This window comes from Vitis riparia, chromosome 9, assembly GCF_004353265.1.
Source record: "Vitis riparia cultivar Riparia Gloire de Montpellier isolate 1030 chromosome 9, EGFV_Vit.rip_1.0, whole genome shotgun sequence".
NCBI classification, from domain to species: Eukaryota; Viridiplantae; Streptophyta; class Magnoliopsida; order Vitales; family Vitaceae; genus Vitis; species Vitis riparia.
This window is the reverse complement of record NC_048439.1, coordinates 3534726-3559615: the sequence shown is the minus strand read 5'-3', so window position 1 is coordinate 3559615 and position 24890 is coordinate 3534726. Positions and strand designations below refer to the sequence as shown.

The window sequence follows — 24890 nt, the reverse complement described above, 5'->3', positions numbered from 1 at the left end:
AAAATTTGAGACACAAACCTTCTACCCACGTGTGGGAGATTTGTGTTGCAAGGTTTTCACTAATTTTAACACAGTGAAGAAACTATTAACACTTTTAAACCACTATGATCAGTTCAGTAGTAAAAAAAACAAAACGGTACGATAAATATAAATTTAGTTCTATGATTTCCAAAAAGAAATTGATTTTAAGGTTTTAAAAACCACAATGAAGTGCACTTGTTGAATCTACTTGATATTCACTAAAGATAAACCAAATTTTTTATAGCATTCTACGTCATATCCCAAATTTATTTTAAAAGTTGTTATTTAGGTGATCCATCTATGTTTAAGAGTGACCCTAACACACATAATAACAAAACTTGTCAAAATATAAAGTGAGAGTGTAAACTCTCTGTTCTATCTTTAATACACATATTTTTATTATTATTTTTCTTGCTCTTTTTTAGTGCATTTCTAGGATCATTTTTTGCTCAATTTTTCATCATCCCGTCCATGTTTACTCGATGCATAATTGATTTTTGGAGTTACATTTTGAAGGCTTTTGCAAGATTATTTTGGGTCCGAACAGGATCATTAGAGGTAGAGGGCCACTAGAATTGTTTTTTTTTTTTGGTTTGTGTTTTTAGAACTGTAGATCCTTTTGGGAGCTTGGTTGGGATGACGACACATGTCCTTGGCCATCCTTTTCTCTTTTAAATTGCCGTTGGCCTTTCGTAGGGTCCGTTTTCCGACCTTTTTGGACCACATTTTTTGTGGGAGAAGAAAGGAGAGTGGGGGTCGCTGAGGAGGGGTTGCACACGATATTCTGGGGTTTTTGGGCTTTTGGAGAGAGGATATTCGTTTTTGGGGTGAGGACAGATAAAGAGGGAGAGACTACTGATTTTGGGGAAAGGAGAGAGGTGAGCTTGGGGAAAGCATTTGGGGAGTATGGAGAGAGTTTTCTAGTAAAAAGATGGTTTGTGAGAGAGAGTGAGTTGAGTGGAGATTTTGGAGGAGAAATCGGAGGGAGCAAGAAAAGAAAGAGCAGACTAAGGGAAGGGGGAGCTGGTTGGTGGTTTCGCTAAAAGTTTGGGGAGGGAAAGATGAGCCAGGAGCCCATACAATCCGGCTGGGGAAGAGCGTCTTCAGGTAAGGATACTTTGTTTTCCCGAGTTTTCTTCATTATCATTATTTCCTACAGCTTGAGCTACTTTTGTTGATTTAGTTTTGCTTGACCATCTTGAGCTTTGCTGATTTTGATCCGATTACATGTTTGTTACTGTTGATGCATTCTCTGTTTTGTTTGGCATTGTTGGGATTCAACTTATCTCTATTTCGTTTTCATTTTGTGGCGTATATAACATTGATTTCATTTTCGTTTTCTTTGATTCCACCTCGAGTTCTCCTTATTCGTTTAAGCCCATGGATTGAAACATGAAATGTGGCTTTTGTTGGTTCATTTTATTTCCACCTTTTGTGCTCTGTTTTTATTGTTTTCCTCTATTTCTGGTTCACATCCCAATCAACTCCATTCCCGGCGTTCAAAATCTGCTCTCTGTTCTGGAATTGAAAACTGAAGATTGTGTGTAGGAAGATATTCATTTTCCGCACGAGAAGAATGTATTTGGAGCTCTTATAGTAGATGTGTTAGAATCATCAGACGACACAGATGCTATCACCAGAAGGTTTTCTGTTCTGTATGTTGGTTTTATTGATTTTGGTAGCATGGTTCTTTAGTCTCTTGAGGAAAGTGAATGGTTGAAGGAATGGCAAATGGTCCTCTAGTTCAAAAGGCACCCACAGTTGAAGCTCTCTACTTCTCAGATTCTCACATCAGGTTCCTAGAAGGAGCATGGATTCCCAAGCCACTCCCAAGCATGTATTTGACACAATTCTGGAAACAATGGCTGGAAGTAGATCTCAGCTCATGGATGTTGAGGGTGATCGAGGTTCTTTTGGGTGGTGTTGAGATTGTTACTCGTTCCAAGAATCTTGTCCTGCCTAATCTTCTTTAATCTGGGTCAATTACCTACTGCACTGGATTAGTTAAAGCTGTAGCATCAGAAGATGAAAAACAGGAAGCAGAAAGATGACTTTCTGAACTGGGATGGTTATAAGAGAGTAGGTTTTGAAAATGTCATTTATGAAGATTGGTTCAGCAAAATTTCCTGGCTCACAGTTCTTCTCCACGATTCTAGATGCCGCTACATGTTGAGCTTTCTAAGGTACCGGGGTCCCATGTGTTTGCTTTTGTTCCAGAATCTAAGAGAATTCCTGCCAGTATCCAGATATTTGCTACTGGGGAAAATTCAATTCTACATCCTCCAATAGACATTTTCCTCGCATATATAATTTTGGAAATATAGTGAATTTTTACAGATTGATTTATGGAGGTTCTGGCTGCCACTCGAACACAAGGGAAGCAGGACAGAAGTGGTTCCAGGCTCTCAACTCATCCATTCAGCAAGCTCAAAATTCACACTGTGATGGAGCAGATAACAGCAGAAGAAAAGATGGGGTTCATTTTAAAACTTGTCGAGTCATCCTCTCCACATGTACGTAATATCAACTTGCATGGTCACCTTGCAATACTTGGAGTCATTGTGAGCGCCTCATCCAGAGCTGGCAGAATGATATAGCTCTCTCGCAGATCTGTACCAGAAGAAGCTCTGGCATCAACTCACTCTTAAGCTTGAATAGTTCAACGCCCCCTGGCAGTCTTTCAGTTTCTAGGCATGATACTGAGAAGGAAGCTGCTGACAAGAACGCTCAAACAAAGTTTGAGACTTAACTGTACAACTTTGTTGTGGAGGACGAAATTTCGAAACCAATGAGAGTAATCAGTGACCAAAATGGAGGTTCTTATAGCAATTTGGAAATTTGATTTACCAAAATCAATCCCTCCTTTCCAAGAGGTGCCTTGCAAGACCCAGACCTGCTCCTGCTGGCTTTCTTTGTGATTGGGGTGCCCCAGTTGTCAATGCCGGTCTAAGCAAACCAGAGATCGAAGTTTCTTGTTGGGTGAATCTGGAGAATGGTGATTAGATTGAGCATCTCAGGCATGGACCCAGAACTTAAATCTGATGATTCTGAGGATGGAACCATGGCACTCATAAATCTGGCCCAGCGGAAGGAAATGGGAGGCAGGGTTGATCTTAGCCTGTCAAAGAGCACCAGAAAGTCAATGCAACCCCAAACCCATGAGAGACAATCTGAATCCGAACCAAGGAGAAACAGTGAGGCAAATGGTTCTCCTTTCCAGCATGGCCAGAATGCCATGCTTGATGTTAGGGAAGATGCCCATTGATGTGCGAATGGTATGTGGAGAGTTACTGTACTTCGGACCATGTCATTGTGAATCAGAATTGCTTACTGTCGGCAACGGCTATCTTGCAGAGTTTGGCGTCCTCAGGTTTGAATTGGGATTGTCAATGGAAAATCCAAATGCTTGCTAAAGTGGGGAACTCAAGTTGAAGATTTTGCTAATAGGCTCATTTCCCAGTTGCTCCACCGCTCACCCCCCGTGTTCATGAAAATTTGACATGCATAGCCACCTACTGTACGTGGCCAATTCCTTTCCAGTCTTCCAGCTTGCTGCTAAGTTTTCAAGGCAATCAAGTCACCACCCAACTTTCAAGATTTGGGAATTACAACTGCAGCCGCAACATGATGCTACAAGACACAAGAATGTGAACTTAAGGTGTCACAGAAGGCTTCTCCCAAGCTGACAGCATCACCTAGCACGGGTTCTGGGAATTTTGTAGACTGGAAACCGAGTAGTCCTTTAACACAAAGAGAGGACGAGTCCTTGGCCAGATGCTATTTGTTCTTCCAAATTTTTAACAAGCAGAAGTTTCACTCAGTCTGACATGCATCATTAATCTTAAAGCAAGTCCTTGACTAGCAAAGCAACTAGGTAGCCAGAAGAATTGGGGTACCTTTGTTCGGAGATTGGCCCAGGCATTTCCAACATGACAGTTTCTCTCGGTAGACTTGCGGTGCCATGGTGATTCAACATCGATTAATACTCGGAGATGCACCCTCTCATGGAATCTATTTCTGAACCTATGAGTACATGAGAGAGCAGCTTCACCCAGATTGCCACAATCTATTCCAAGTAAATGGTCCAAAGAAGAATTGGTGCGTGGTTCTCAAAGCCTCTCATCCTCATGGCCACAAAAGAAAGGGGCATCCCATTTCGTGAGACCCTTCATTTTCCTCAGCTGTACTAGTAAGTCTTACTGAGAAGGGAATGAATGCGGGAATTGAAGACCTGAACTAAGCAGATCAAAGAAAAGTAAATGGGACTTCCACAGCTTCTGGCTTGGGACAATGGAAAGTTCAAGTCCAGGCACCTGCTTCAAAGCTGTCAGCATATGACGTTGTCCTTGCAAACCAGCCAATGAATACATCACCATGCTCTGGTCTCTCTCAAGCCCCATTTCTGTTTCTTCACACCCTATTGCAGCAGGTTTTGGTGTGGGGTTTGATCATGGCTACCGAGGACCTGTCATTGCTTGTACGGCTGTATAAATTCCAGAGCAGGCAGTCTGGCACATTTGATTTCTGCATTTGAAATTCAGAGAGAGATAACAGCTACAATCACCAGCACTCCCTGCACCCAGGACCCCACTTCCACATGAGAATGCATGGTCACCTTCTTAGACATAAGAAGCGGAATAGAGACTCAAGTACCGTAAGTTTGTCCAAGTTACAATACTTCCATGCTGTGGTGTGTTTCTCAAATCTCTATGGAAGTGCCAAAGAGAGGTCTGGCCCTTTGAAGCTTGGCATTCAGACTGTTGAGAGAATGGTTAAGATTGTTGTGGCCCCAATATATAACAAGTTCCATGATGTTCCCTTTGAGCTATTCAGGTTCATCGATCACAGGGTAGAAAGCAAGTGCCGCCCTTGGTTAAGCAGGCGTCATCCCAAGCTGTTTCAGTTATTCAGAAGGCTCCAAGCATGGCTTAGGTTGTGACATTAGAAGTTCAGTGATCTGGTATAGTTGACACTGCCTCAGGGTTAGCAAATTAAGTCAGTATACATAAGGAGTGGATCAGTTTATGTAAATGCCGAGAATCATTTTCTCTTGTCTGGAGCTCTGTCCAAACACGCTTTGATTGAAGAAATGGGACTCTCTCATTCAAGGCCTGTGTGAAGCTCAAAGACCCCGAAAAAGGAGCTCCTCCTGTTGCAAGATTGCTTAACAAATTTCGGTTCCAGATTTATTGGGCAGGATCCTTGGCTGCTAATTGCATAGATAATTTTGTGATATTTGTAAATTCTGGTGAAGCTTCTAAGGATCTAGAGATTGATACGCCAGAGCTTGAGAGCCTTTTCTCTGCAGCAGCTCCAAAATCAGATCACAGGAACTCTAATGGGAAATCAAATTTGCATGTCCCAGCTAGGTCCAAATTTGACAAAGTGCAACTGATTAAACAGTAGGAGGAATTCAGATGAGATTAATGAGCTGTTGGCATGCTTGGATCCACTCCCCACCACTTCACCATTCGATTCTCACCAACTCCTTTTCCATCTTGCCCATGTGCATGCAATTTTAGCATGCATGACCACCTTTCTCCTCCTCCAGATGCTTTTTTTGGTAACTTACTGTTTTGAATCAGATTTTCAAACCTGTTTTCAACTGAATAATACCAGCTTTAAAAATTCATCTTTAGGCTTTCCTTAGGCAATAAAATGCTGATTTTAATAAATTGTTTGCTGCCATATTTCCCTTTTGGCATGCGTTTTCATATTTTCTTTTATTTTTAATTTTTTTCTTGATTTTTCTTGATTTTTAATAAACATGGATGAATTTTATAATTCTAAAATAATGGAATTTATTCATGTAAAAATAAATCGGGCATTGGTGAGGCCCAACATATGAGACATTTTTCATTCGATTGTTCATTTTGATTGCTATATTTGATTTAATATTGACTAATTTTTGGCCTGATTTGTGATATGCATGTGATTATTTTGTACTTGTCCACTAACTCTGTTTCCATGATAGCACATTATAGATTCGCTGCTCAGGTACGCATCCTATCTTCTTTCATTTGCGCTTGATCATTTTTTTTTTCTTTTTTCAATATATACTTTGGTCATATTACTTTCTTTGATCATTGTTTGGTATCCATGATTAATCAATCAATTGCTACACTTACCTTAACTTATTTAGTAAAGACTCGTTTTTAGGAGTTTATAGGGGTGTTACGACTTATTACCATACATTTCCGATATGTAATCTGATCCTTAAATTTGATTTAGTTTTTCACAGACCGTCTTTTTCTTTTAGGGGTCGTACTTGATATTTTTTTTTCTTATTTTGTTTTTCTCTTTACAAAATAAAACAAAAATAAGTGGTGATTTTAAGTCTTTTCTAAAAATAAAAAATTTTAAAATAAAAATCGAGTCACGGGAGTAAAACTACCTCATTTGCCAAAATGGTTCAGACTAGTTTCCATGGAAGGTCCTTAAAACCCATCCCGGGCTGTGCAAGGAAATAATGAGCAGTCATATCAATGCTGGTCTACCATCCATGTTGTTTCACAGCTTGAAACACCAAGAGGAATCTTGGTCATGAGAAAACGGAGAGAAAGGTGAATAAGTAAATAAGGGTGGCAATTGGTGTTTGTTGACGGTGGAATTCGTGTCCCTTGCATCGTGTCAAGAACCAAACATTCTACTAAATAGCTCGATCCAAACTTATCACAAATAAAAATTAAGTTAAAAATATAAATTAAAATACTATCTAATTATTAAATAGATAGCACATTATGTAATTTATTTAACTCATTTAATAATCAGATTATCTTATTTAATAATAAGATTGAATTAGATTTTACATAAGTCCATATAATTAATTTTTCAATCTAATGTATTTATAATTAAATTAATATATTTATTTAAAAGTATATCTAAATTGAGTCAAATATGGATTTAATATTTTATAGTTATAAGGATAAGTTTCACTCATCTCTTTCAAGTTTTGAACTAAACACACTTAGTTATCACGATTTTGAAATTTCATCAAACACCACTATTATTCTAAATAATAAAAAAAAAAGTGAGTGAAAATAACAAATGAAAAGGGAAAGGAAAATACTTGATGAAATTTCAAATTAATAGTGGCCGGATGTATTTATCTCAAACCTTAAGGGAGGTGAATTAGGTAAAACAACACGATTATTAAATAAGTCAATTTGGATTAAATTCGTATTATACAAATTGATCCGAAAATGACTTATATATTAAACAGGTTATATAGGTTAACAAGAATTTGACCTAAACACAAATACACTAAACTTAAACTTGTAAAAAATATGTTGAATTTGAGTCAAATGGTATCAAGTTTTTCCCACCCCGGTAAACAAAACTTCACTTATCTCCTTTTGTTGTTATAAATTGATTAGTGCTTTTTTAAAAATGATTAACATGTGACCTAAATTATTCTGAATGTATAAAATTTAATATTTTCACATCCAATATGGACGTTGCAAACTCATTAGAAATTCATGAGTTTTCACATCATTTACTTGATCTTTCCCATCAACTGTTCTCGATTCCCAAGATATATAGGGAAATATCATAGCTATATACTAGCTTGAAACAAGGGTCGATTTTGAAATATTGAAGTCTGAGAGAAGGTTGGTACAATCATCCAATATAGAATTTTTGATGAACACAATTCAAAATATAGTGGGGTTCAACATATTCCCACATGCTAACATTAAGCAAATGCATCACACTAACTGAAAATAGTAGTGTCCAACAACTACCTAGCATGGGGAGTCAATTCAGTGCTAAGAGCCATGGGAACATCTTCTAGGAAATTTCCAGATCCGATGCTGTGGCTACCTACTCTCTGAATTCTCCTGGAAGCCACCTCTGTCTCCAAACATTCCTTCAAGTCTACCTCTACATGACTCATGTCTGGCCTTTGCATTCCTGTTGATGCTACACATGCTAAGGCTATCTCTACTGCTTTCCAGGCAGAGTTGGTGTTGAAATCTCCTTGTAACCTTGGATCAACAATGCTTCCAATATCCCCTCTTTCAATCATAGGACTAACCCATACAACTATATGAATGCCCCCAGGGATTATTGCAGGCCGGCCGGTGATTAGCTCCAACAAAACAATCCCAAAGCTATAAACATCGCTCTTCTTATTCAAACCCGCTGACTGGTATCTGCATATTTTAGGAAGTAATTAATATTTCATGATCCATAAGGAAGCAATTATGTAAAAATTGTAAGGAATAATGTCATTAATTAACACCTACTCAGGATCAAGATATCCAGGTGTGCCTACAGGGTCAGTTGATAAGAGAGCACCGCTTTCAAGATCTCTGGACATCCCAAAATCAGCTATCTTGGCTTCCAGTGTTTCAGTTAATAGAATGTTGGAAGATTTCATGTCTCTGTGGACTATTGGTGGCTTACAGCCATTGTGTAGATACTCCAATCCTACACAATTAAGCAAGAAAAGAATCACAAATTAATGAAATATTTGAAGGCAAATTAATTATAATGTGGAAGATCCGCTTAATTTCTGACCATGTGCTGCATCTACTGCAATTTGAAGTCTCTGTTTCCAATTCAAAACATCTGCAGCTTCTCTCCCTGCAGCAAATGCATAAACATTGAAGTCCACAAGTAGCTTCCATTGACGGTTATATACCTGTGATCAAGAGTGGTCACTACATATAAATACCTGATAACTTCTGTTGCAGGTTTCCATTGGACATGTATTCATAAACGAGAGCCATGTTTGTACCGTCATCGCAGTACCCAATCAGACGAACCAAGTTTTTATGATGAACTCTCGTCAAGAGTTTCGCCTGCAATTCAAAATTTTTTTAAGTCAGACATCAGATGGAAAACCTTTAGTGTAGAAATTAACCATGGATGGAATATTGTATTGTCTAACCTCGGCTCGTAATGCCTTAGGGCCTTGTATTGATGATTCAGAATGCATCTTGACGGCAACCTCAGTGCCATCTGCCAATATGCCTAGATAAACTTGTCCGAATCCTCCTCTACCGATGGTCTGACTAAAGTTATTGGTCATACTTGCAACATCAGAGAAAGTGAACTCTGAATTCCCTGACTTCAATGGCCCCTCTTTGGCCCATTCAGTGACTGTCTCTATGGTTGTAGATAAGGAAATCATAATAAAAATGGAGCAATAAAATGTTAAATCCTCACTAAATAAGGAAAAAAATGAAAATGAAAGAAGGGAATACCTTTGGTTCCTCTCCTTTTTGTTATATTTATATAAATATATATATTGTTGGTTAAAAATAAAGTGTAAGAAGAGTTACACTTTTGAAAAATAACCTTTGAAAATAAAGTGTAAGAAGAGTTACACTTTTAATGTGTGAAATAAACACATGATTAAGTTTTGGAATGTTACAAAACTTAAGAGGTATTTATACATATGATTAAGTTTTGAAATGTTACAAAACTTGAAAGGTTAAGGAAAACAATGAGTCTTCTCATCTTTGTAACTTTATAAAACTTAAGAGGTTAAGTGTAAGAGAGTTATACATTTGAGATTAAATCATGTTTAATGTGTGAATTAAACATATGATTTAATTTTTTGAATGTTACAAAGATGAAGAGATTGAAGAAGACAATGGGTTTTTTCTCATCCTTGTAACCTTTTTTCAACCCTAAGAGTGATATATGTGACTTTTCTTCTTTTTGAAATCTTATGCAGAAAAGTGAAAAGGCTTGATCAATCCCAAGACTATTTCCATTAGTTCCCTAAAGATTTCTAGAGGTGGGAGGAAATAGAGTCTTTGGACAAAGTTCCAAGAACTTGTTTGAGCCTTTCTTGTGTTCTTCTTCTTCTTGTTCTTATTTTGTATCTTTGAGAGTTTTATTGTATCAAAGTGAGTGTGTGAGAGTGTTTCTTTTCTCCATTGTATCCAAATTTTCCCAACAATCAAAGACTCTATTTTTCAATGGAAGGAGAGACTATCAAGATTATGAACCAAGACCTTGTGAGGTTGGATCGTTTTGATGGTTCCAACTTCACTAGGTGGCAAGACAAGGTGAGATTCCTTCTCACAGCACTCAAGATTTTCTACATCCTTGATCCTACCTTGGCATCGTTACCGGAACCAAAGGAAAATGACACACCTCAAGTGGTGGCGGCAAAGAAGAAGAGGGAGGAGGATGAGCTCATATGTAGGGGTCATATTTTGAACGCCTTATCCGATAAGCTATATGATCTCTACACCAACACCAATTCCGCGAGGGAGATTTGGGAGGCTCTTGAAAACAAGTAGAAAGCCGAGGAAGAAGGTACCAAAAAGTTTCTTATTTCTCAATACATAAATTTCAAATTTTTTGATGAAAAGCCTCTCTTACCACAAATTCATGAGTTGCAAGTAATTGTGAATAAGTTGAAAGTTCTCAAAATTGAACTTCCGGAGGCCTTCCAAGTTGGTGCTATTGTGGCTAAATTACCATCAAGTTGGAAAGGTTACCGGAAGAGGATTCTCCACAAGAGTGAAGATTACTCCTTAGAAGAGATTCAAAAACATCTTCGCATTGAGGAAGAATCGAGATCAAGAGACAAAATGGTGGAAGAGTCCAATGGTGGGACTAACAAAGCCAATGCGCTTTCAAAGGCCAATCATCCTAGAGGTAAAAATAACAACAACAAAAAGAATTCCGGAAATTATATGAGCCCCAAGAAAAATCAAGAGCAATTTAAGGCCAAGAAAGGTCCTTGTTTTGTGTGTGAAAAACCCGGGCATTATGCTAGGGAGTGTAGGTTCCGAAAGGACCAAAAAGGGGCTATGGTGAATGCAATTGATGAGGAGATCATTGCAACACTAAGCGATGTGTGCGTTGTCCAAGGAAAGGTGCAAGGATGGTGGTATGATACTTGTGCCACAGTTCATGTTACCTATGACAAATCTCTTTTCAAGACCTTTGAAGATGCAAAGGGAGATCAAGAGGTTCAAATGGGCAATGAAGGAAGATCCAAGGTGCTTGGCAAGGGCACTATTGAAGTTGTTTTTACCTCCGGCAAAAAGGTTACCCTTATAAATGTATTGTATGTCCCCGATATGAATAAAAATTTGGTTAGTGGGGATTTGCTTGGCAAACCGGGTATCAAAGCAGTGTTTGAATCCGGTAAGCTAATTTTATCCAAATCGGGGAACTTTGTGGGAAAGGGGTATTCTTGTGATGGGATGATCAAACTTTGTACCAATGACAATATCAATAAAATGGCTTCTACTTCCGCTTATATGTGTGATTCAAATTCTTTATTTTTGTGGCATAATAGGCTTGCACATGTTGGTTTAAACACTATTAAAAGGATTGTGAAATGTGGTTTGATTGCTTGTGATACCAAGAAATTTGAAAAGTGTGAAATATGTGTTAAATCAAAGATGATTAAAAGGCCTTTTCATGGTGTTGAGAGATCATCTAATTTGCTTGATTTAATACATAGTGATCTTTGTGAACTTAATGGCATGTTAACAAGAGGTGGAAATAGGTATTTTCTTACATTCATAGATGATTGTTCTAGATTTACCTGTGTTTTTGTTGAAAAACAAAAGTGAAACTTTCAATGCCTTTAAAGTTTACAAAGCCGAAGTTGAAAATCAACTAGGAAAAAATATTAAGGTGCTTAGAAGTGATAGAGGTGGTGAATATTTCTCTAGTGAATTCAATTCTTTTTTGTGAAGAATATGGCATAATACATGAGTGCACCGCACCCTATACACCTCAACACAATGGCATAGCGGAGAGAAAGAATAGAACATTCTTGGAAATGGTGAATGCTATGTTATTGCATGCTAAATTGAATTTCAATTTGTGGGGTGAAGCTTTGTTGACTGCTTGCCATATTTTGAATAGAATTCCTATGAAGAAAAATGAGATATCTCCATATGAGTTATGGAAAGGAAGGAAGCCTAATATAGGTTACTTCAAAGTGTGGGGGTGTCTTGCTTATTGCAAGAAAACGGATCCAAATAAAACAAAATTGGGTCCAAGAGCCATTAAGTGTGCATTTGTAGGCTATGCCTCAAATAGCAAAGCTTATAGGCTATTAGACTTGGAGTCTAATGTGATAATTGAATCAAGAGAGGTAGAGTTCTTTGAGAATTTGTTGAGTGATAGCAATTCTCAAGTATCTACTAGTGTTGGAGAGTCTCAAGAGGAGACACCTTCAAAGGTTGTTGAGCAACCCATTGTGCCTCGGAAAAGCCAAAGAGCTAGAAAAGAGAAAGTGTTGGGATCAGATGAGATTGACTCTCAAAGAATTTCCTTTTACTTAGTAGAAGAAAATAGAGAAGATATTATAAGGAAAATTCCTATAGTACTTCAAATAGAGGAGGATCCCAAAACATACAAAGAAGCTATGGCTTCTAGAGATGTTGCTTTTTGGAAAGAGGCTATCAATGATGAAATGGATTCAATTATGTCCAACCAAACATGGGAATTGGTAGACCTTCCACTAGGATCTAAACCAATAGGGTGCAAGTGGCTATTTCGAAGGAAATATCACACCGATGGCATGATTCAAACCTTTAAGGCTAGATTAGTAGCTAAGGGGTTTAAACAAAGAGAAGGTATTGATTATTTTGATACCTATGCGCCGGTGGCTAGAACAACATCGATTAGGATATTGTTTGCTTTGGCATCAATTCATAATCTATTTGTTCATCAAATGGATGTCAAAACAGCATTCTTGAATGGGGATCTCAATGAGGAGGTCTACATGGAACAACCAGAAGGTTTTGTTCTACTGGGGAATGAAAACAAAGTGTGTAAGTTTGTCAAATCATTATATGGTTTAAAACAAGCTCCCAAACAATGGCACGAAAAATTTGATCATGCTATTCTTTCGAATGGATTTAGACACAACAATGTGGACAAGTGCTTATATTCTAAGACTTGTGATGACTATGTGGTCATAGTGTGTCTATATGTGGATGACATGTTAATCTTGAGTGATGACATGAAAGGAATAATAGAAACGAAAAGGTTTCTATCCTCAACCTTCAAGATGAAAGATCTTGGAGAAGTTGATACTATATTGGGTATCAAAGTGAAAAGAAATAGTGGGGGTTATGCTTTGAACCAAACCCACTATATTGAGAAAATAGTTAGCAAATTTAGTCATCTCAAGATTAAAGATGCTAATACTCCATTTGATTCAAGTATAAAACTTGAAAAGAATGATGGTAGATCGGTGGCTCAACTTGAGTATGCAAGTGCAATTGGAAGTCTTATGTATGCTGCTCAGTGTACTAGGGCTGACATTTCATTTGCAGTTAGTAAACTAAGTAGGTTTACTAGCAATCCAAGCGTGGAACATTGGAAAGCTATTGGTAGAGTTCTTGGTTACTTAAAGAATACCAAAGAACTAAGCCTCCAATATTCAAAGTTTCCTACTATACTTGAAGGGTATTCAGATGCAAGCTGGATATCGAGTGTGGGAGATAATTTATCTACCACAGGTTGGGTGTTTACACTTGGTGGTGGGGCTGTCTCTTGGGGATCCAAGAAACAGACTTGTATATCACACTCAACCATGGAGGCAGAGTTTATAGCTCTAGGTGCAACTGGAAAAGAAGCTGAGTGGCTTAGGGATCTCATGATGGACATCCCCTTTACTGCAAATAATGTGTCAACAGTGTCGATACATTGTGACAGTCAAGCCACTCTAGCTCGTGCGTACAGTGGAGTGTACAATGGGAAGTCTAGACATATAAGCATTAGACATGAGTATGTGAGACAATTGATTCAAAATGGAATCATCTCAAACTCATTTGTGAGGTCAAGTGGAAACTTGGCGGATCCTTTTACTAAACCTCTTACAAGAGATTTAGTAAGGATAACATCTAGAGGGATGGGACTAAAACTCCTTAAATAAAACTCACCAATGATGGTAACCCAACTTAATACTAAGAAATGACTAGTCTTAAGTTCAATGGGTAAAAACAAGTCATTGATAAGTGAGTTGTGGCAGCATTAGAACATGTGAGTTCCATCTGTGATGATTAATGCTGGTTGTTATCGTTGGAGGGTTAAGCTTAAAGCTTTTAATGAAATTCAGTTACTACTACAAAAATAATTTATGATGTCACTATTTATGGTGTCACATTTAAAATAATGACACCATTGAGCTTAAAATTTATAAAGGTGACACATCATATAAAAAATCTTCAATTAGGGTAGTTAGATGATTCTAATTTCAGATTTATGGTGTCATTTTTTGGAAGTGACACCATATGAAATAAAAAAATTTAAATTTTATAACTCAATGGGCCCTTTTTTAAAATAGTGAGTAGGAACAATTTATGAAAAGTCCATTGTTTCCATATATACATTAACTAATCTAAAAGATCTTATTGCTTAAACCTAACCATCTTTTTCTTCTCCTTCTTCTCACACCCATGGTCGGCACACCTAAAATTGATATTCTTTGCTTCGTAAATTCTCGGGTAAGTCAAAATCCCTTATCTATCATCTTCATTTTTTTTTTATTAATGCAAAAATATTTGTTAGTACAGTTGTTTTATATCTCTTGATTTAGTATATCTATGATGTGGGTTTTGTAAATGGTGGTTTTTTGTCGAGTTCCAAGGAAGTAAAAACTAGGTTTAACATTCTAACATATTTTTCGTTTCATTGCTAATAACCCCCAAAACAAATGAAAACAAGAAAAATGAATGATTTTTAAAATTTTTGTCTAATTGAGAATGAGAGATACACTAGTTTTCTTGTATGAAAATAAGAGGATTTATATATATAATAGACATAAAAATAGACTTCTTTGATATTTAATAAACAAGTGAATTTTTCTCTAAAAAAAATAAAATAAGAATTTCTCTATATAATAAAATAATTTACATATGAGATAGTTGTCAATAAGAAAGTTTTGAAAATAAATTTGGGATAAAATATTTTTTAGTAAGTTTTGTTTAGATAATTCAAGAATAAAGTAGTTTATTAACTTTCCTTAAAAAATAATATTCTTCTTTCTTTTTTGAATTGATCAATTTTTTTAGAAATAAAATTGTTAGGTTCTATTCTTTGTAAATGTTTAAGAAATTCTAAAAAATTCTTTAAAAATAAAATGACCTTTCTACCACATTCCTTGTAATAAATAATTGTTTTTTATACATATTGTAAACTAAAAAAAAAAAAGTCTTTGTTCAGTTAACCTAAGAAGACATTCCTCTGTGTTGAGAGTCACCCAAATGGAATAAAATATTCAATATCATAGGAGAGTAAAAAGTATTGTAAAAATGATTTTGTTGAGAGAGTTATCTAAATGGAATAAGATATTGGTAGGTGAATAAAATATTATGGTGATTGTAATAGTTGACTTAGTGAGTGGAGGATAAGTGTATGCTTCTTTGTTTATTCTATAAAAACAATAATTTTAGTAGTTGAAAACGTGTATGAAATGACTGAAAATATTTTCTGAAAAATAAGATAATAATAAATGGATAATAGCTCATTTCCTAAAAATCTTTTGATAAATTAAAATAACTTGTAGTTAAAATATATTCTTGTGAAAGTATTTAAAAATGAACCAATATATTAATAATTGTTATGATTAAAAAATCAATAATGTTTATGAAAAGTTCTTTGATTCTTTCTCATTCTAATTTTTCTCTTAACATTTTTTAATAAAAAATTAGATTTTTTTTTGTCTTATATGCACAATTTTCATGCTTGTTATAATATCATATCTTATCATATTAGTAGTTGAAAACATTTTTATATTTTGTTACTAAAATTTTATTTTATATAATTGAGATGAAATTTAATGGACATTGTTATTTCACAAAATGAACTTTAAAAAATATTGAAATTAAAAAAATCCTTCCAAGAAATATACATATATATATATATATATATATATATATATATTAGATGTTAAAAATGATTTTTAAAAACAAAATGAATTATAAAAAAAAAAAATTCAAAAGTGCAAATTTTAAGTAGAAAATTAGTATTTTTTTAAAATTTTAGATTTATATTTTGATTTTGTAGTTTTGATTTATTTTTTATTTTCTTGAATTGTTTTTATTTGAGTTCAAATGTGACTACTTTGTTATAAGATTCATTAAAGAAATAATTGTTGATTTTACAGTTATTGCTTTAAAGGTTTTACTCATTTAATGAATTGTATATAATTTCATACTTCCAATTATTGTGATATTAATGTTATTCTCATTTGATTTCAGTTTGATGACCAAAAAAACATATTCTCAAGTAGAATTTGATGAAATTAGAGAAGAATGGATTACTTTTGTGTTATAACTAATCATGAATCATATTGATGTATCGTGATCATTCATGGTAAGTCCCTTAGTTGTTATATGATTGAATTTTCCATTGGTATTGTATAACATTACTTATTCTTTACGAACTATTTTTATATCAAAACGAGAAAAAGGAAAAAGAAAAAGAAAACATTAGTACTTAGATTTGTTTATTGTTTATAACATCACATTTTTATTTTCAATAAGAACTCTAAACCTCATTAAACTATGAAATGCAGGTATACACTCTTGGGAGGACAGTATGAAGAATAAAAAGAAGGAAGAAAGAGGCAACAAGATTTAGGTTTTTAGATATGACTCTTATGTCATACATTATTGGACATAAACATTACTTTATTTGGAATTGAGAATTTTGGGTTTTTGGATGCAACTCTTCTGTCATTTTATGGTTAGCCGGTTTTATGCATATGAAATGTAGGTATACATGAATGTTGGGAAGCTTAACATTTCTAAATCATGTTTTAATGTGTATTCACTTTTCTTTTTTAGTTTTGGTGGGTTTGATGTGTTTGATGTACTATTATTTTGTGAACATTTGATATACAAATATTATTGGATGATGTAATGTGTTACAAGTTAATTCATAAGCATTATGAAAATATAAGTTAAATGTAATCTGATTATTATATTTATGGACAATTTACACAGGTTGGTCTTATTTATTAATAAGCATTACAAAAATCTACAAACTAATCAACAAAAAACAATCATATCTTTCATAATCATTTACAATGATGTGACACCATAAATTAAAGGTGATACATTTAACGTGACACCATAACTCAAAGATGATGCTTTGGTGTCGTTTCGAAATATGTCACCAATTGATACCCTCTATGGTGTCAGTGGATAAGGTGACGCTATATTGTAATGACACCCTATGTTTATAGTGACTTATTATAAATGTCACCATATATCTTTTTTCTTGTAGTGAGTCTATGTGTGACAAGCATCTTAAAGGTAACAAGAATGCTGGAAGAATTTCACCTATGTGAACTTAGGGGTGGTGTCGCCTCTCATGAGAGTTGGAGTTTCTTTCAAGAAAGTTCATGAATGGATTGAGCACATGGCCATAAAAGTGCTAAGCAAGAAAATAATGGGCACTCGTGTGGTTAGTGGAAGTGTGTGTGTTGTTACCGGTTTCGTTACAAGGAATAACTAGTTCAATGCTACAAGCAACCTGGGATTTCAACGGAGCTTTGTGACAATTACACTAAGGTAAAATTCAAATCGAAAGATAATTTATTTTATGCATTTTCACTGTTAAGGTTATAAGGGTTGATGTTTATTTTTAACCAAGTGGGGGATTGTTATATTTATATAAATATATATATTGTTGGTTAAAAATAAAGTGTAAGAAGAGTTACACTTTTGAAAAATAACCTTTGAAAATAAAGTGTAAGAAGGGTTACACTTTTAATGTGTGAAATAAACACATGATTAAGTTTTGGAATGTTACAAAACTTAAGAGGTATTTATACATATGATTAAGTTTTGAAATGTTACAAAACTTGAAAGGTTAAGGAAGACAATGAGTCTTCTCATCTTTGTAACTTTATAAAACTTAAGAGGTTAAGTGTAAGAGAGTTACACATTTGAGATTAAATCATGTTTAATGTGTGAATTAAACATATGATTTAATTTTTTGAATGTTACAAAGATGAAGAGATTGAAGAAGACAATGGGTTTTTTCTCATCCTTGTAACCTTTTTTCAACCCTAAGAGTGATATATGTGACTTTTCTTCTTTTTGAAATCTTATGCAGAAAAGTGAAAAGACTTGATCAATCCCAAGACTATTTCCATTAGTTCCCTAAAGATTTCTAGAGGTGGGAAGAAATAGAGTCTTTGGACAAAGTTCCAAGAACTTGTTTGAGCCTTTCTTGTGTTCTTCTTCTTCTTGTTCTTATTTTGTATCTTTGAGAGTTTTATTGTATCAAAGTGAGTGTGTGAGAGTGTTTCTTTTCTCCATTGTATCCAAATTTTCCCAACACTTTTGATCAACTTCCGGATGATTGCAAGAGTAGTTATGAGTATCAGGATCACAATTACAGTCGGAATGGCTAAGAGAACAGGAATAAGGAACTTCTTCTTCTTCTTCTTTCCTTGACATGAGATTGACCGACAAAGATTTGGATTTTTGCCTAGACTTGCACAAAATAGAACATGGTACGTTCACTAATTAATGAACTTTATAAGCACAATATATGGATGTTGAAGTCAAGAATTCTATAAACAAACATTGAGGACAAGTACTAGAAAAGATCATTAATGAGCAAACCTCAGAGTTCCATCCTTAAACTTATCCATGACAGCCTGTGGAACTGAACCTGTTAGGTTGTTCCCCGTTAAATTACTGCAAAGACAACATCAAATACTGAGATCACCTGCATATATATCCTAAAGAATTCAAATATCCCAAAACTAAAAGTTAATTACTTACAGGATTGTTAAAGACGGCAAGTCTGCAAAAATTTTTGGTACTGGTCCAGTCAAGTTGTTGTATGATAAATCCCTGAAATAATTCGAGTTACATACATTTTGAGCAAAGGCCTCCATCAGGTTATAGAGAAAAGATATTCATGCTCGCCCCATTTCTTTGGGTGACCAACTACTCATGGCCACTAATGCTTACAGATTTTGTAACGATTTGAGACTCGAAAATGAAGGAAGTATATTCCCGGACAAATTGCTAGATGAGAGGTTCCTGCTTTCCAGGTAGAATGGCATATATTAGTAAATTCTTTGTGCAATTTATTAAAAAAAGTCAATAATTCTCACCAAGAAGTCCCTGCAAATATGAAGTTCTTCACTATGCCAAACTCACAATGAGATTATAGTAGGGTAAGTACTGTGGCTGCAAGTCAGGCCATCCCATTGGTATTTTATGGGGAGACATGGGTCTCCTTGCCAGTTCCTGCTCACCGTGTACCCTGATTTAATCTTCCTGATTGCATCAACTAGAATTCCCCCAATCCCCCCCACCCAAAAAAAAAGGAAGAAAAAGGAAGGTACTTAAGCCTGCTGAAGATCTAAATTAGAACATCTAAACCACAGAAATTACCATCGTCTTGACGAGTTGATGATTGTGAGAATTCCTTTATCATGTAAACCTCCACAGCATTGATAATTGGTGGAAGCGTGGATCTACTTGTCTTTGTTAGTGAAAAGGACAGTATCTTTGTAGTGCTTCTTAGGGAATAGTTGTTACGCGCCGTGTCCGAAAAAAGGTACCTAGGGGCTAGGGCCCCACCATATAACTCATAATCATTATCATTCAGGGAGATTGTAAATTCTCTGAACTGGCCTTTCCCGAGTTTCTCAACCTCGGCAAAGTGCATGTATATGTACAACATGTCAGAAGCATCGTCATCTATTTTCAAAGAAATATTCCAGGCACTTTCATTTGCAGGTGTTGCAGCAGTCGCCATGACACTCACCGGTAGTTTATAGTCAGAGGCACTAAAGGAAGAACTTACAAGTGATGCATTAATGGATCGCAACCAAGATGACCATGAAAATGGTTTCCAAATCCGGTCGTAAACATCATCTTTGTCCCTAAATTATCACAATATATATTTACTTAACTTGTTAGTTCCATGTACATAGAGAATTAAGGGAAAATTGGTTTGACAAAATCAGAAAACAAAAAAATGGTTTTTTGTTTTGAGAATAAGAAAATTGGGTGTTTTCAAAGAACATGTTTTAGTGCCTCACCTGATTAACTTCCACTCCTCTTGTTGTGTACCAAAATCCCACCTATCAAAGAGAAGCAATGACCCTGGTTCAGTCGGGCTATAAATCAAATCATTAAGTTCTCTGAGCTCTAACACCGATATGAATGGTGTCCCTGAATTGGTGTTTACTAGACACACATCTATGTCATCTGTAATTGGTATGTGTATGATTTCCTTCCTGTAAATAGAAGAGGCATCTGTTACATTCACCGTGGTCCATTCGTCAACACCTAGATATAGTTTGAAGATTGGAAGTTGATTCTTGGAATCATAATTCCCATACATGAACCGAGCCCTGATCAAATACTTATGATTCTTGCCTTGTCTTGGTGGTAAGGTGTAACAATTCCTGTCTCCTTTTGGGAAGCTTCTAACATTCATGAGATGTTGATTGAGATCTTCATCAACGTATTCCTGGGAAACATTACAATTGATTCCAGTATCTATGAATCCTACATCTGAAGTGTAATCTATCTTGGTTTCATTATCTGTATAATAGGAGCCCGAAGCTATCCCACAATCGATGCTTATGAACTCTACAAGGTTTCAAAATCATTCAAATTAAACAGACTTTGTAATGAATATGCTTATTTGCACTATAACTTGCTCGTTATTTTATGAAGAAAAACATGTTGTAAGATGGTGCTAAATTGCATAAAAATTCGGGGTGACAAAATTTGATACAATTTGTTAGCATGATTTGAACCTAGCATACTTTTTATGGGTATGTGTTGGGTATAATCACGGTTAGGTTAAATTTGTATTGATATGCATAATACATTTAATAAATAATAGTTTTTGGATGAATTTATATAACCCGAATTTGATCTGACCAATTTACCACATGCTGATTAACTTAATTATAACTTTAAATTATTTAAATATTATTTTGAATAAATAAGTCAATTGAACTACGAACATGTTTTGATTGAGATAGTGATCATATATACTTACACAACATGTTACATGTTTAATAATTATGTAGCCTTTAATTTTATATTTTTAATGATCTATATATTTAATAGAATGCCTAGAACTTGACATGATATGAATACGATCACTAACATGAGCTGACACCTCTGATAAAAATGAATACCTACCTTCCTCCTGTGCGAGCTTCCGCCGACTAGACTGGTTTTCATGGAAGGTCCCTGAAACCCATCTCAAGTTGTTCAAGGAAATAATCACCAGAAGAATGATCAGCCAGGTCAATGTTAGTCCACCATCCATGTTGTTTCAGAGCTTGAAGCACCAAAGAGGCAACAAAATCTGGATGAAACTGAAGTGGTGAAGATTAAGGAAAGAAGAGGAGATATGGATAACAAGGAGTTGAAACAAGCTTTAAAGGCAAAGCCTTGTATCCTAAGCCTCCCAAGCTTGGAGGAAGTAGGAATGATGTTGACTTCCAACGTGTTTGTTGGGAAAGGGTATTGACTTGCAGCGTATGTCTTGGGTTGCTATGATCAGCTCCTAATTATTCTTGACAGCCTCATAATATATGTAATTGAAAAATTAAAGAAAATGTTCCATGGCTCCCTTAATGGATTTAATCAAAGTACGTAGTGGACAATGATTTCTCCTCCTTCAAAATTATTCTCTCAAAGTCTTCGGATTCTATTTTCATAACCAATATAGACATTGGAAACTCATTAGAAATTCATGAGTTCCAATATCATTGATTTGTTCTTTCCCATCAAGTGGAAAATAAGAGAAGGAAAGATATAGAGGTGTCATTCATAAAATTATTGGTCAATAGGCATGAAAATAAAAACAAAAACACCTTAGAAAAAATAATTTTGAAGGAGGAAAAATCACCATCTACTAAATTTATATCAAGAGATATTTTGATTAAATCCATTAATAGTGATAGTCATAGGAAATAAGACAATGCAGAGTTGACTAAATTGATTTGGAAGGTTTCATGCAGTACCATTCATCCATTGTGACTTGACAAAAATGAATTTAAAAAAAAAAAAAAAATTGTCTAAAATTGAAGTATAGATATTATTTCATATTAATTACTATTCATATATGAAACAAATTCAAATCTATATATTCAAGTTTTAGATTAGAACCAAACACCCACTCAAGTGTTATGATTCTTTGTAATTACAAAAGAAATCAACCAACTCATCATTTTTTGTTTTTATTTTAATTCTTTACAAAATTTTAGAATTTTATTGACTTGTCAATATTACACTAACAACAAAATTGAATAGTACACGAAACTAAACATATGTGAGGGCCCACTAAGGCATGTGGTTGAAATCTAAACGATCATTGATATTGGAAAATTAGTCGAGGAAGATGCAAGAACATAATAAATAAATGTAGGGTCCATATACTGTAAAAAAAAATGACACTTTTTTAATAGATATAAAAAAACATCATCAATAAAGTAATATTATATATATATATATATATATATATATATATATATATATATATATATATATTTACATCTCATTATTTGTATTTTAATCTTATTTATTTGTATGTTTGTTTAATTACTTAGATTTCATTATATATATATATATATTAAACGATCCAAATTTTGATTTTGATTAGGTATCACTATTATATCTAACATTTTTCATGTAAAAAAAAAAAAAAAAGAAGTGGAAATGCTAAGGGCTGTGGGGCCATGTTGTGTTGTAAGAAAACTAGCATCATATGAAAACTGGGTCAATTCATTGTATTTTGGTTCAAAGAAAAAGAAGCGAAGGGACTTTAAAGTTTCCATGGAGCAAAAAGACTTTGAATTAATAGAGTCAATTGTAATTGCATTTTTGAACTTTGGGGATCATCAATGTAAAATGAAGACAAATCCAATACGAGGAAGATGGATCCATTGTATATCCAATTTATCAAACCACAACGATGTTTTCTACATGGAATTGTAATTAATTTTCCTTCTTATCTTAATTTCGTTTATGTCCTCATGCATGTACCAATTATTCTTGACAACAAAATATTGCATGGCTCCCTTAATGGATTTAATCAAAGTATCTCTTGATATGAATTTAGTGGATGATGATTTTTCCGTCTTCAAAATTATTCTTTCTAAGGTGTTTTTGTTTTTATTTTCATGCCTATTGACCAATAATTTTATAAATGACACCTCTAAAATGTACAACAATAAAAAACAAAAAGATATAAATAAAAATCCGTATATGCTTGATATTGATCAAACAATAATTTTCATTTTTTTTTCTAAAAAAAAACTTCAAAAATTAAAGTTTTTCAAAATTTCCATCAATTGAGTTACAATTTGGGCATTTTATAATTTATAAATAAAAAACTCTAATTTGTATAAATCAACCAATTCTTCAATTAAATTGTATTTTAATTTAAAGTGGAATCACTGTATAATAATTTAAATATGCAACAAACAAACAACTTTGAAAATTTATACTTCATAAATTATTTTTATCGAAAAAAAGAAATTAAGAGTGAGTTTGATAATAATTCTAAAAAGTATTTTTAATTTTTATAATATTTAAAAAATAAAAATTTTTGAATGTTAAAAAACTTAGATACTTTTCATAAAATTACTATTAAAGAGATTCTAATGGTGAATAAACAAAACTATTTATAAATTTATTTGAGTTTTTGAAAAATATTAAATAGTGGCCTAAATTACAATGAATGTGTAAAATCTAAGATTTTCAACATTGGAAATTCATAAGTTTTCACATAATTGATTTGATCTTTCCCACCAAGTGTACACAACAGGAAGTTTCACTATCCTTAACGTATAGAAAATTATTGTACTTGGAGATTCTAGAAGGAAATGTAGGGGAGATTATTAATAGGTGATGGTTGTAGTGTTAAGATATGGACTCACACATTCTTAATCAATGATTCATGATTAAGCTATTCGAATTATAGACATTTGATTTAATGTTCGTTTTAAGAGTATGGGCCACCTTATGTGTAGAGCCCAACGCAATCACGGGCTTTAGATGATGGGCCTAAGGCCCGTGAGGCCCAATAACTAATGGGTATGGTCCCTAAGGCAGGAGGGTATAAAAGGGCTTCCGCTTGTGTCTTTTGGAATATGACATCACATCCTTTTGAAAGAATAGAACCGCTCTCTCTCCCGCTCCCATTGCCTGAGAGAATCAGAGAAAGGTGGTGCCCTCCATCAGCCTTAGAAGATCGATACCTCTTCATCAAAAGCGTCAAAATGGATTCAGGTTGGTTCCTATCTAAAGACTGATTGATGAATATATTCTGTATGTGTGTTTTGGTGTTAATGGAGAAGACATGAATGGCAAAACAATGGTATCAGAGCCCTGGTTCCATTTTCCCCAAAACATAATCAAGTTTTCAAAACGGGAATCAAACAGATCCAGGACCCTTTAGTGGATCCTAAACAAAATAATAATAATTTGAACATTGAAGGCGCTGTTCACGCGCCTTAGAGGCACGCTGCAGGCGCTGTTCAGGACGCTACTCCGGCGTCATTCTTGACGCCGTTCAGGCGCCATTAGGAGTGCCGTTCAGGCACTTTTTGCTGCAACATTCAAGCGCCATCTGCAGCACTGTTGGAGGCGTCGCCAGATCCGCTGCAACGCCGGTGGCATTGCGCCAGTTTGGTGGTTGTGGAAGCGCCGTCTCCAGGTTCACTCTAGGCGCCGTTATGACGTCACTGCAGTGTGCGCTTCAGGCCCGCTGGTGCGCGTTTCAGGCGCGCTGGTGCGCACTGGTGGCACGCTGGTGCGCGCTGGTGGCGCGCGCTTCAGGCCGCGCCGTTGAGGCACGACTCAGGCACCGCCGTTGAGGTGCAGTTCAGGCACGTTTAAAGCATGCCGCTCCAGCGCCTTCAAGCGCTA

The 24890-nt window shown here is 35.0% G+C and overlaps 2 protein-coding genes across 2 annotated transcripts; one reads left to right on the top strand and one right to left on the bottom strand.

Annotated features, from left to right (window-relative positions):
* The first annotated feature begins 4624 nt into the window (after window positions 1–4624).
* Window positions 4625–5427, top strand: LOC117922426 (REF/SRPP-like protein At3g05500). Its single transcript, XM_034840564.1, has 2 exons — window positions 4625–4854; window positions 5109–5427. Exons 1-2 carry the CDS (start codon window positions 4625–4627, stop codon window positions 5425–5427), a joined length of 549 nt encoding a protein of 182 aa, XP_034696455.1.
* Window positions 5428–7632: 2205 nt separating this feature from the next.
* On the bottom strand, window positions 7633–21432 carry LOC117922425 (senescence-induced receptor-like serine/threonine-protein kinase). Its single transcript, XM_034840563.1, has 14 exons — window positions 21153–21432; window positions 20033–20466; window positions 19380–19873; window positions 19143–19275; window positions 18951–19022; window positions 18759–18830; window positions 18585–18671; window positions 18310–18464; window positions 9231–9245; window positions 8915–9132; window positions 8699–8825; window positions 8542–8607; window positions 8268–8451; window positions 7633–8174 (listed from the first exon to the last, which is right to left on the bottom strand). The coding sequence occupies exons 1-14, from the start codon at window positions 21192–21194 to the stop codon at window positions 7760–7762; spliced, it is 2514 nt and encodes an 837-aa protein (XP_034696454.1). The 5' UTR covers window positions 21195–21432; the 3' UTR covers window positions 7633–7759.
* Between the last annotated feature and the right edge of the window lie 3458 nt (window positions 21433–24890).

Coding starts and splice junctions, on each gene's coding strand:
- LOC117922426 (XM_034840564.1), top strand. CDS start 4,625: ATGCATGGTCACCTTCTTAGACATAAGAAGCGGAATAGAGACTCAAGT. Junction 4,855..5,108: donor GTTCCCTTTGAGCTATTCAG/GTTCATCGATCA, acceptor CTTTGATTGAAG/AAATGGGACTCTCTCATTCA.
- LOC117922425 (XM_034840563.1), bottom strand. CDS start 21,194: ATGAAAACCAGTCTAGTCGGCGGAAGCTCGCACAGGAGGAAG. Junction 8,826..8,914: donor CTAAGGCATTACGAGCCGAG/GTTAGACAATAC, acceptor TTTGAATTGCAG/GCGAAACTCTTGACGAGAGT. Junction 8,452..8,541: donor TGCAGTAGATGCAGCACATG/GTCAGAAATTAA, acceptor TTAATTGTGTAG/GATTGGAGTATCTACACAAT.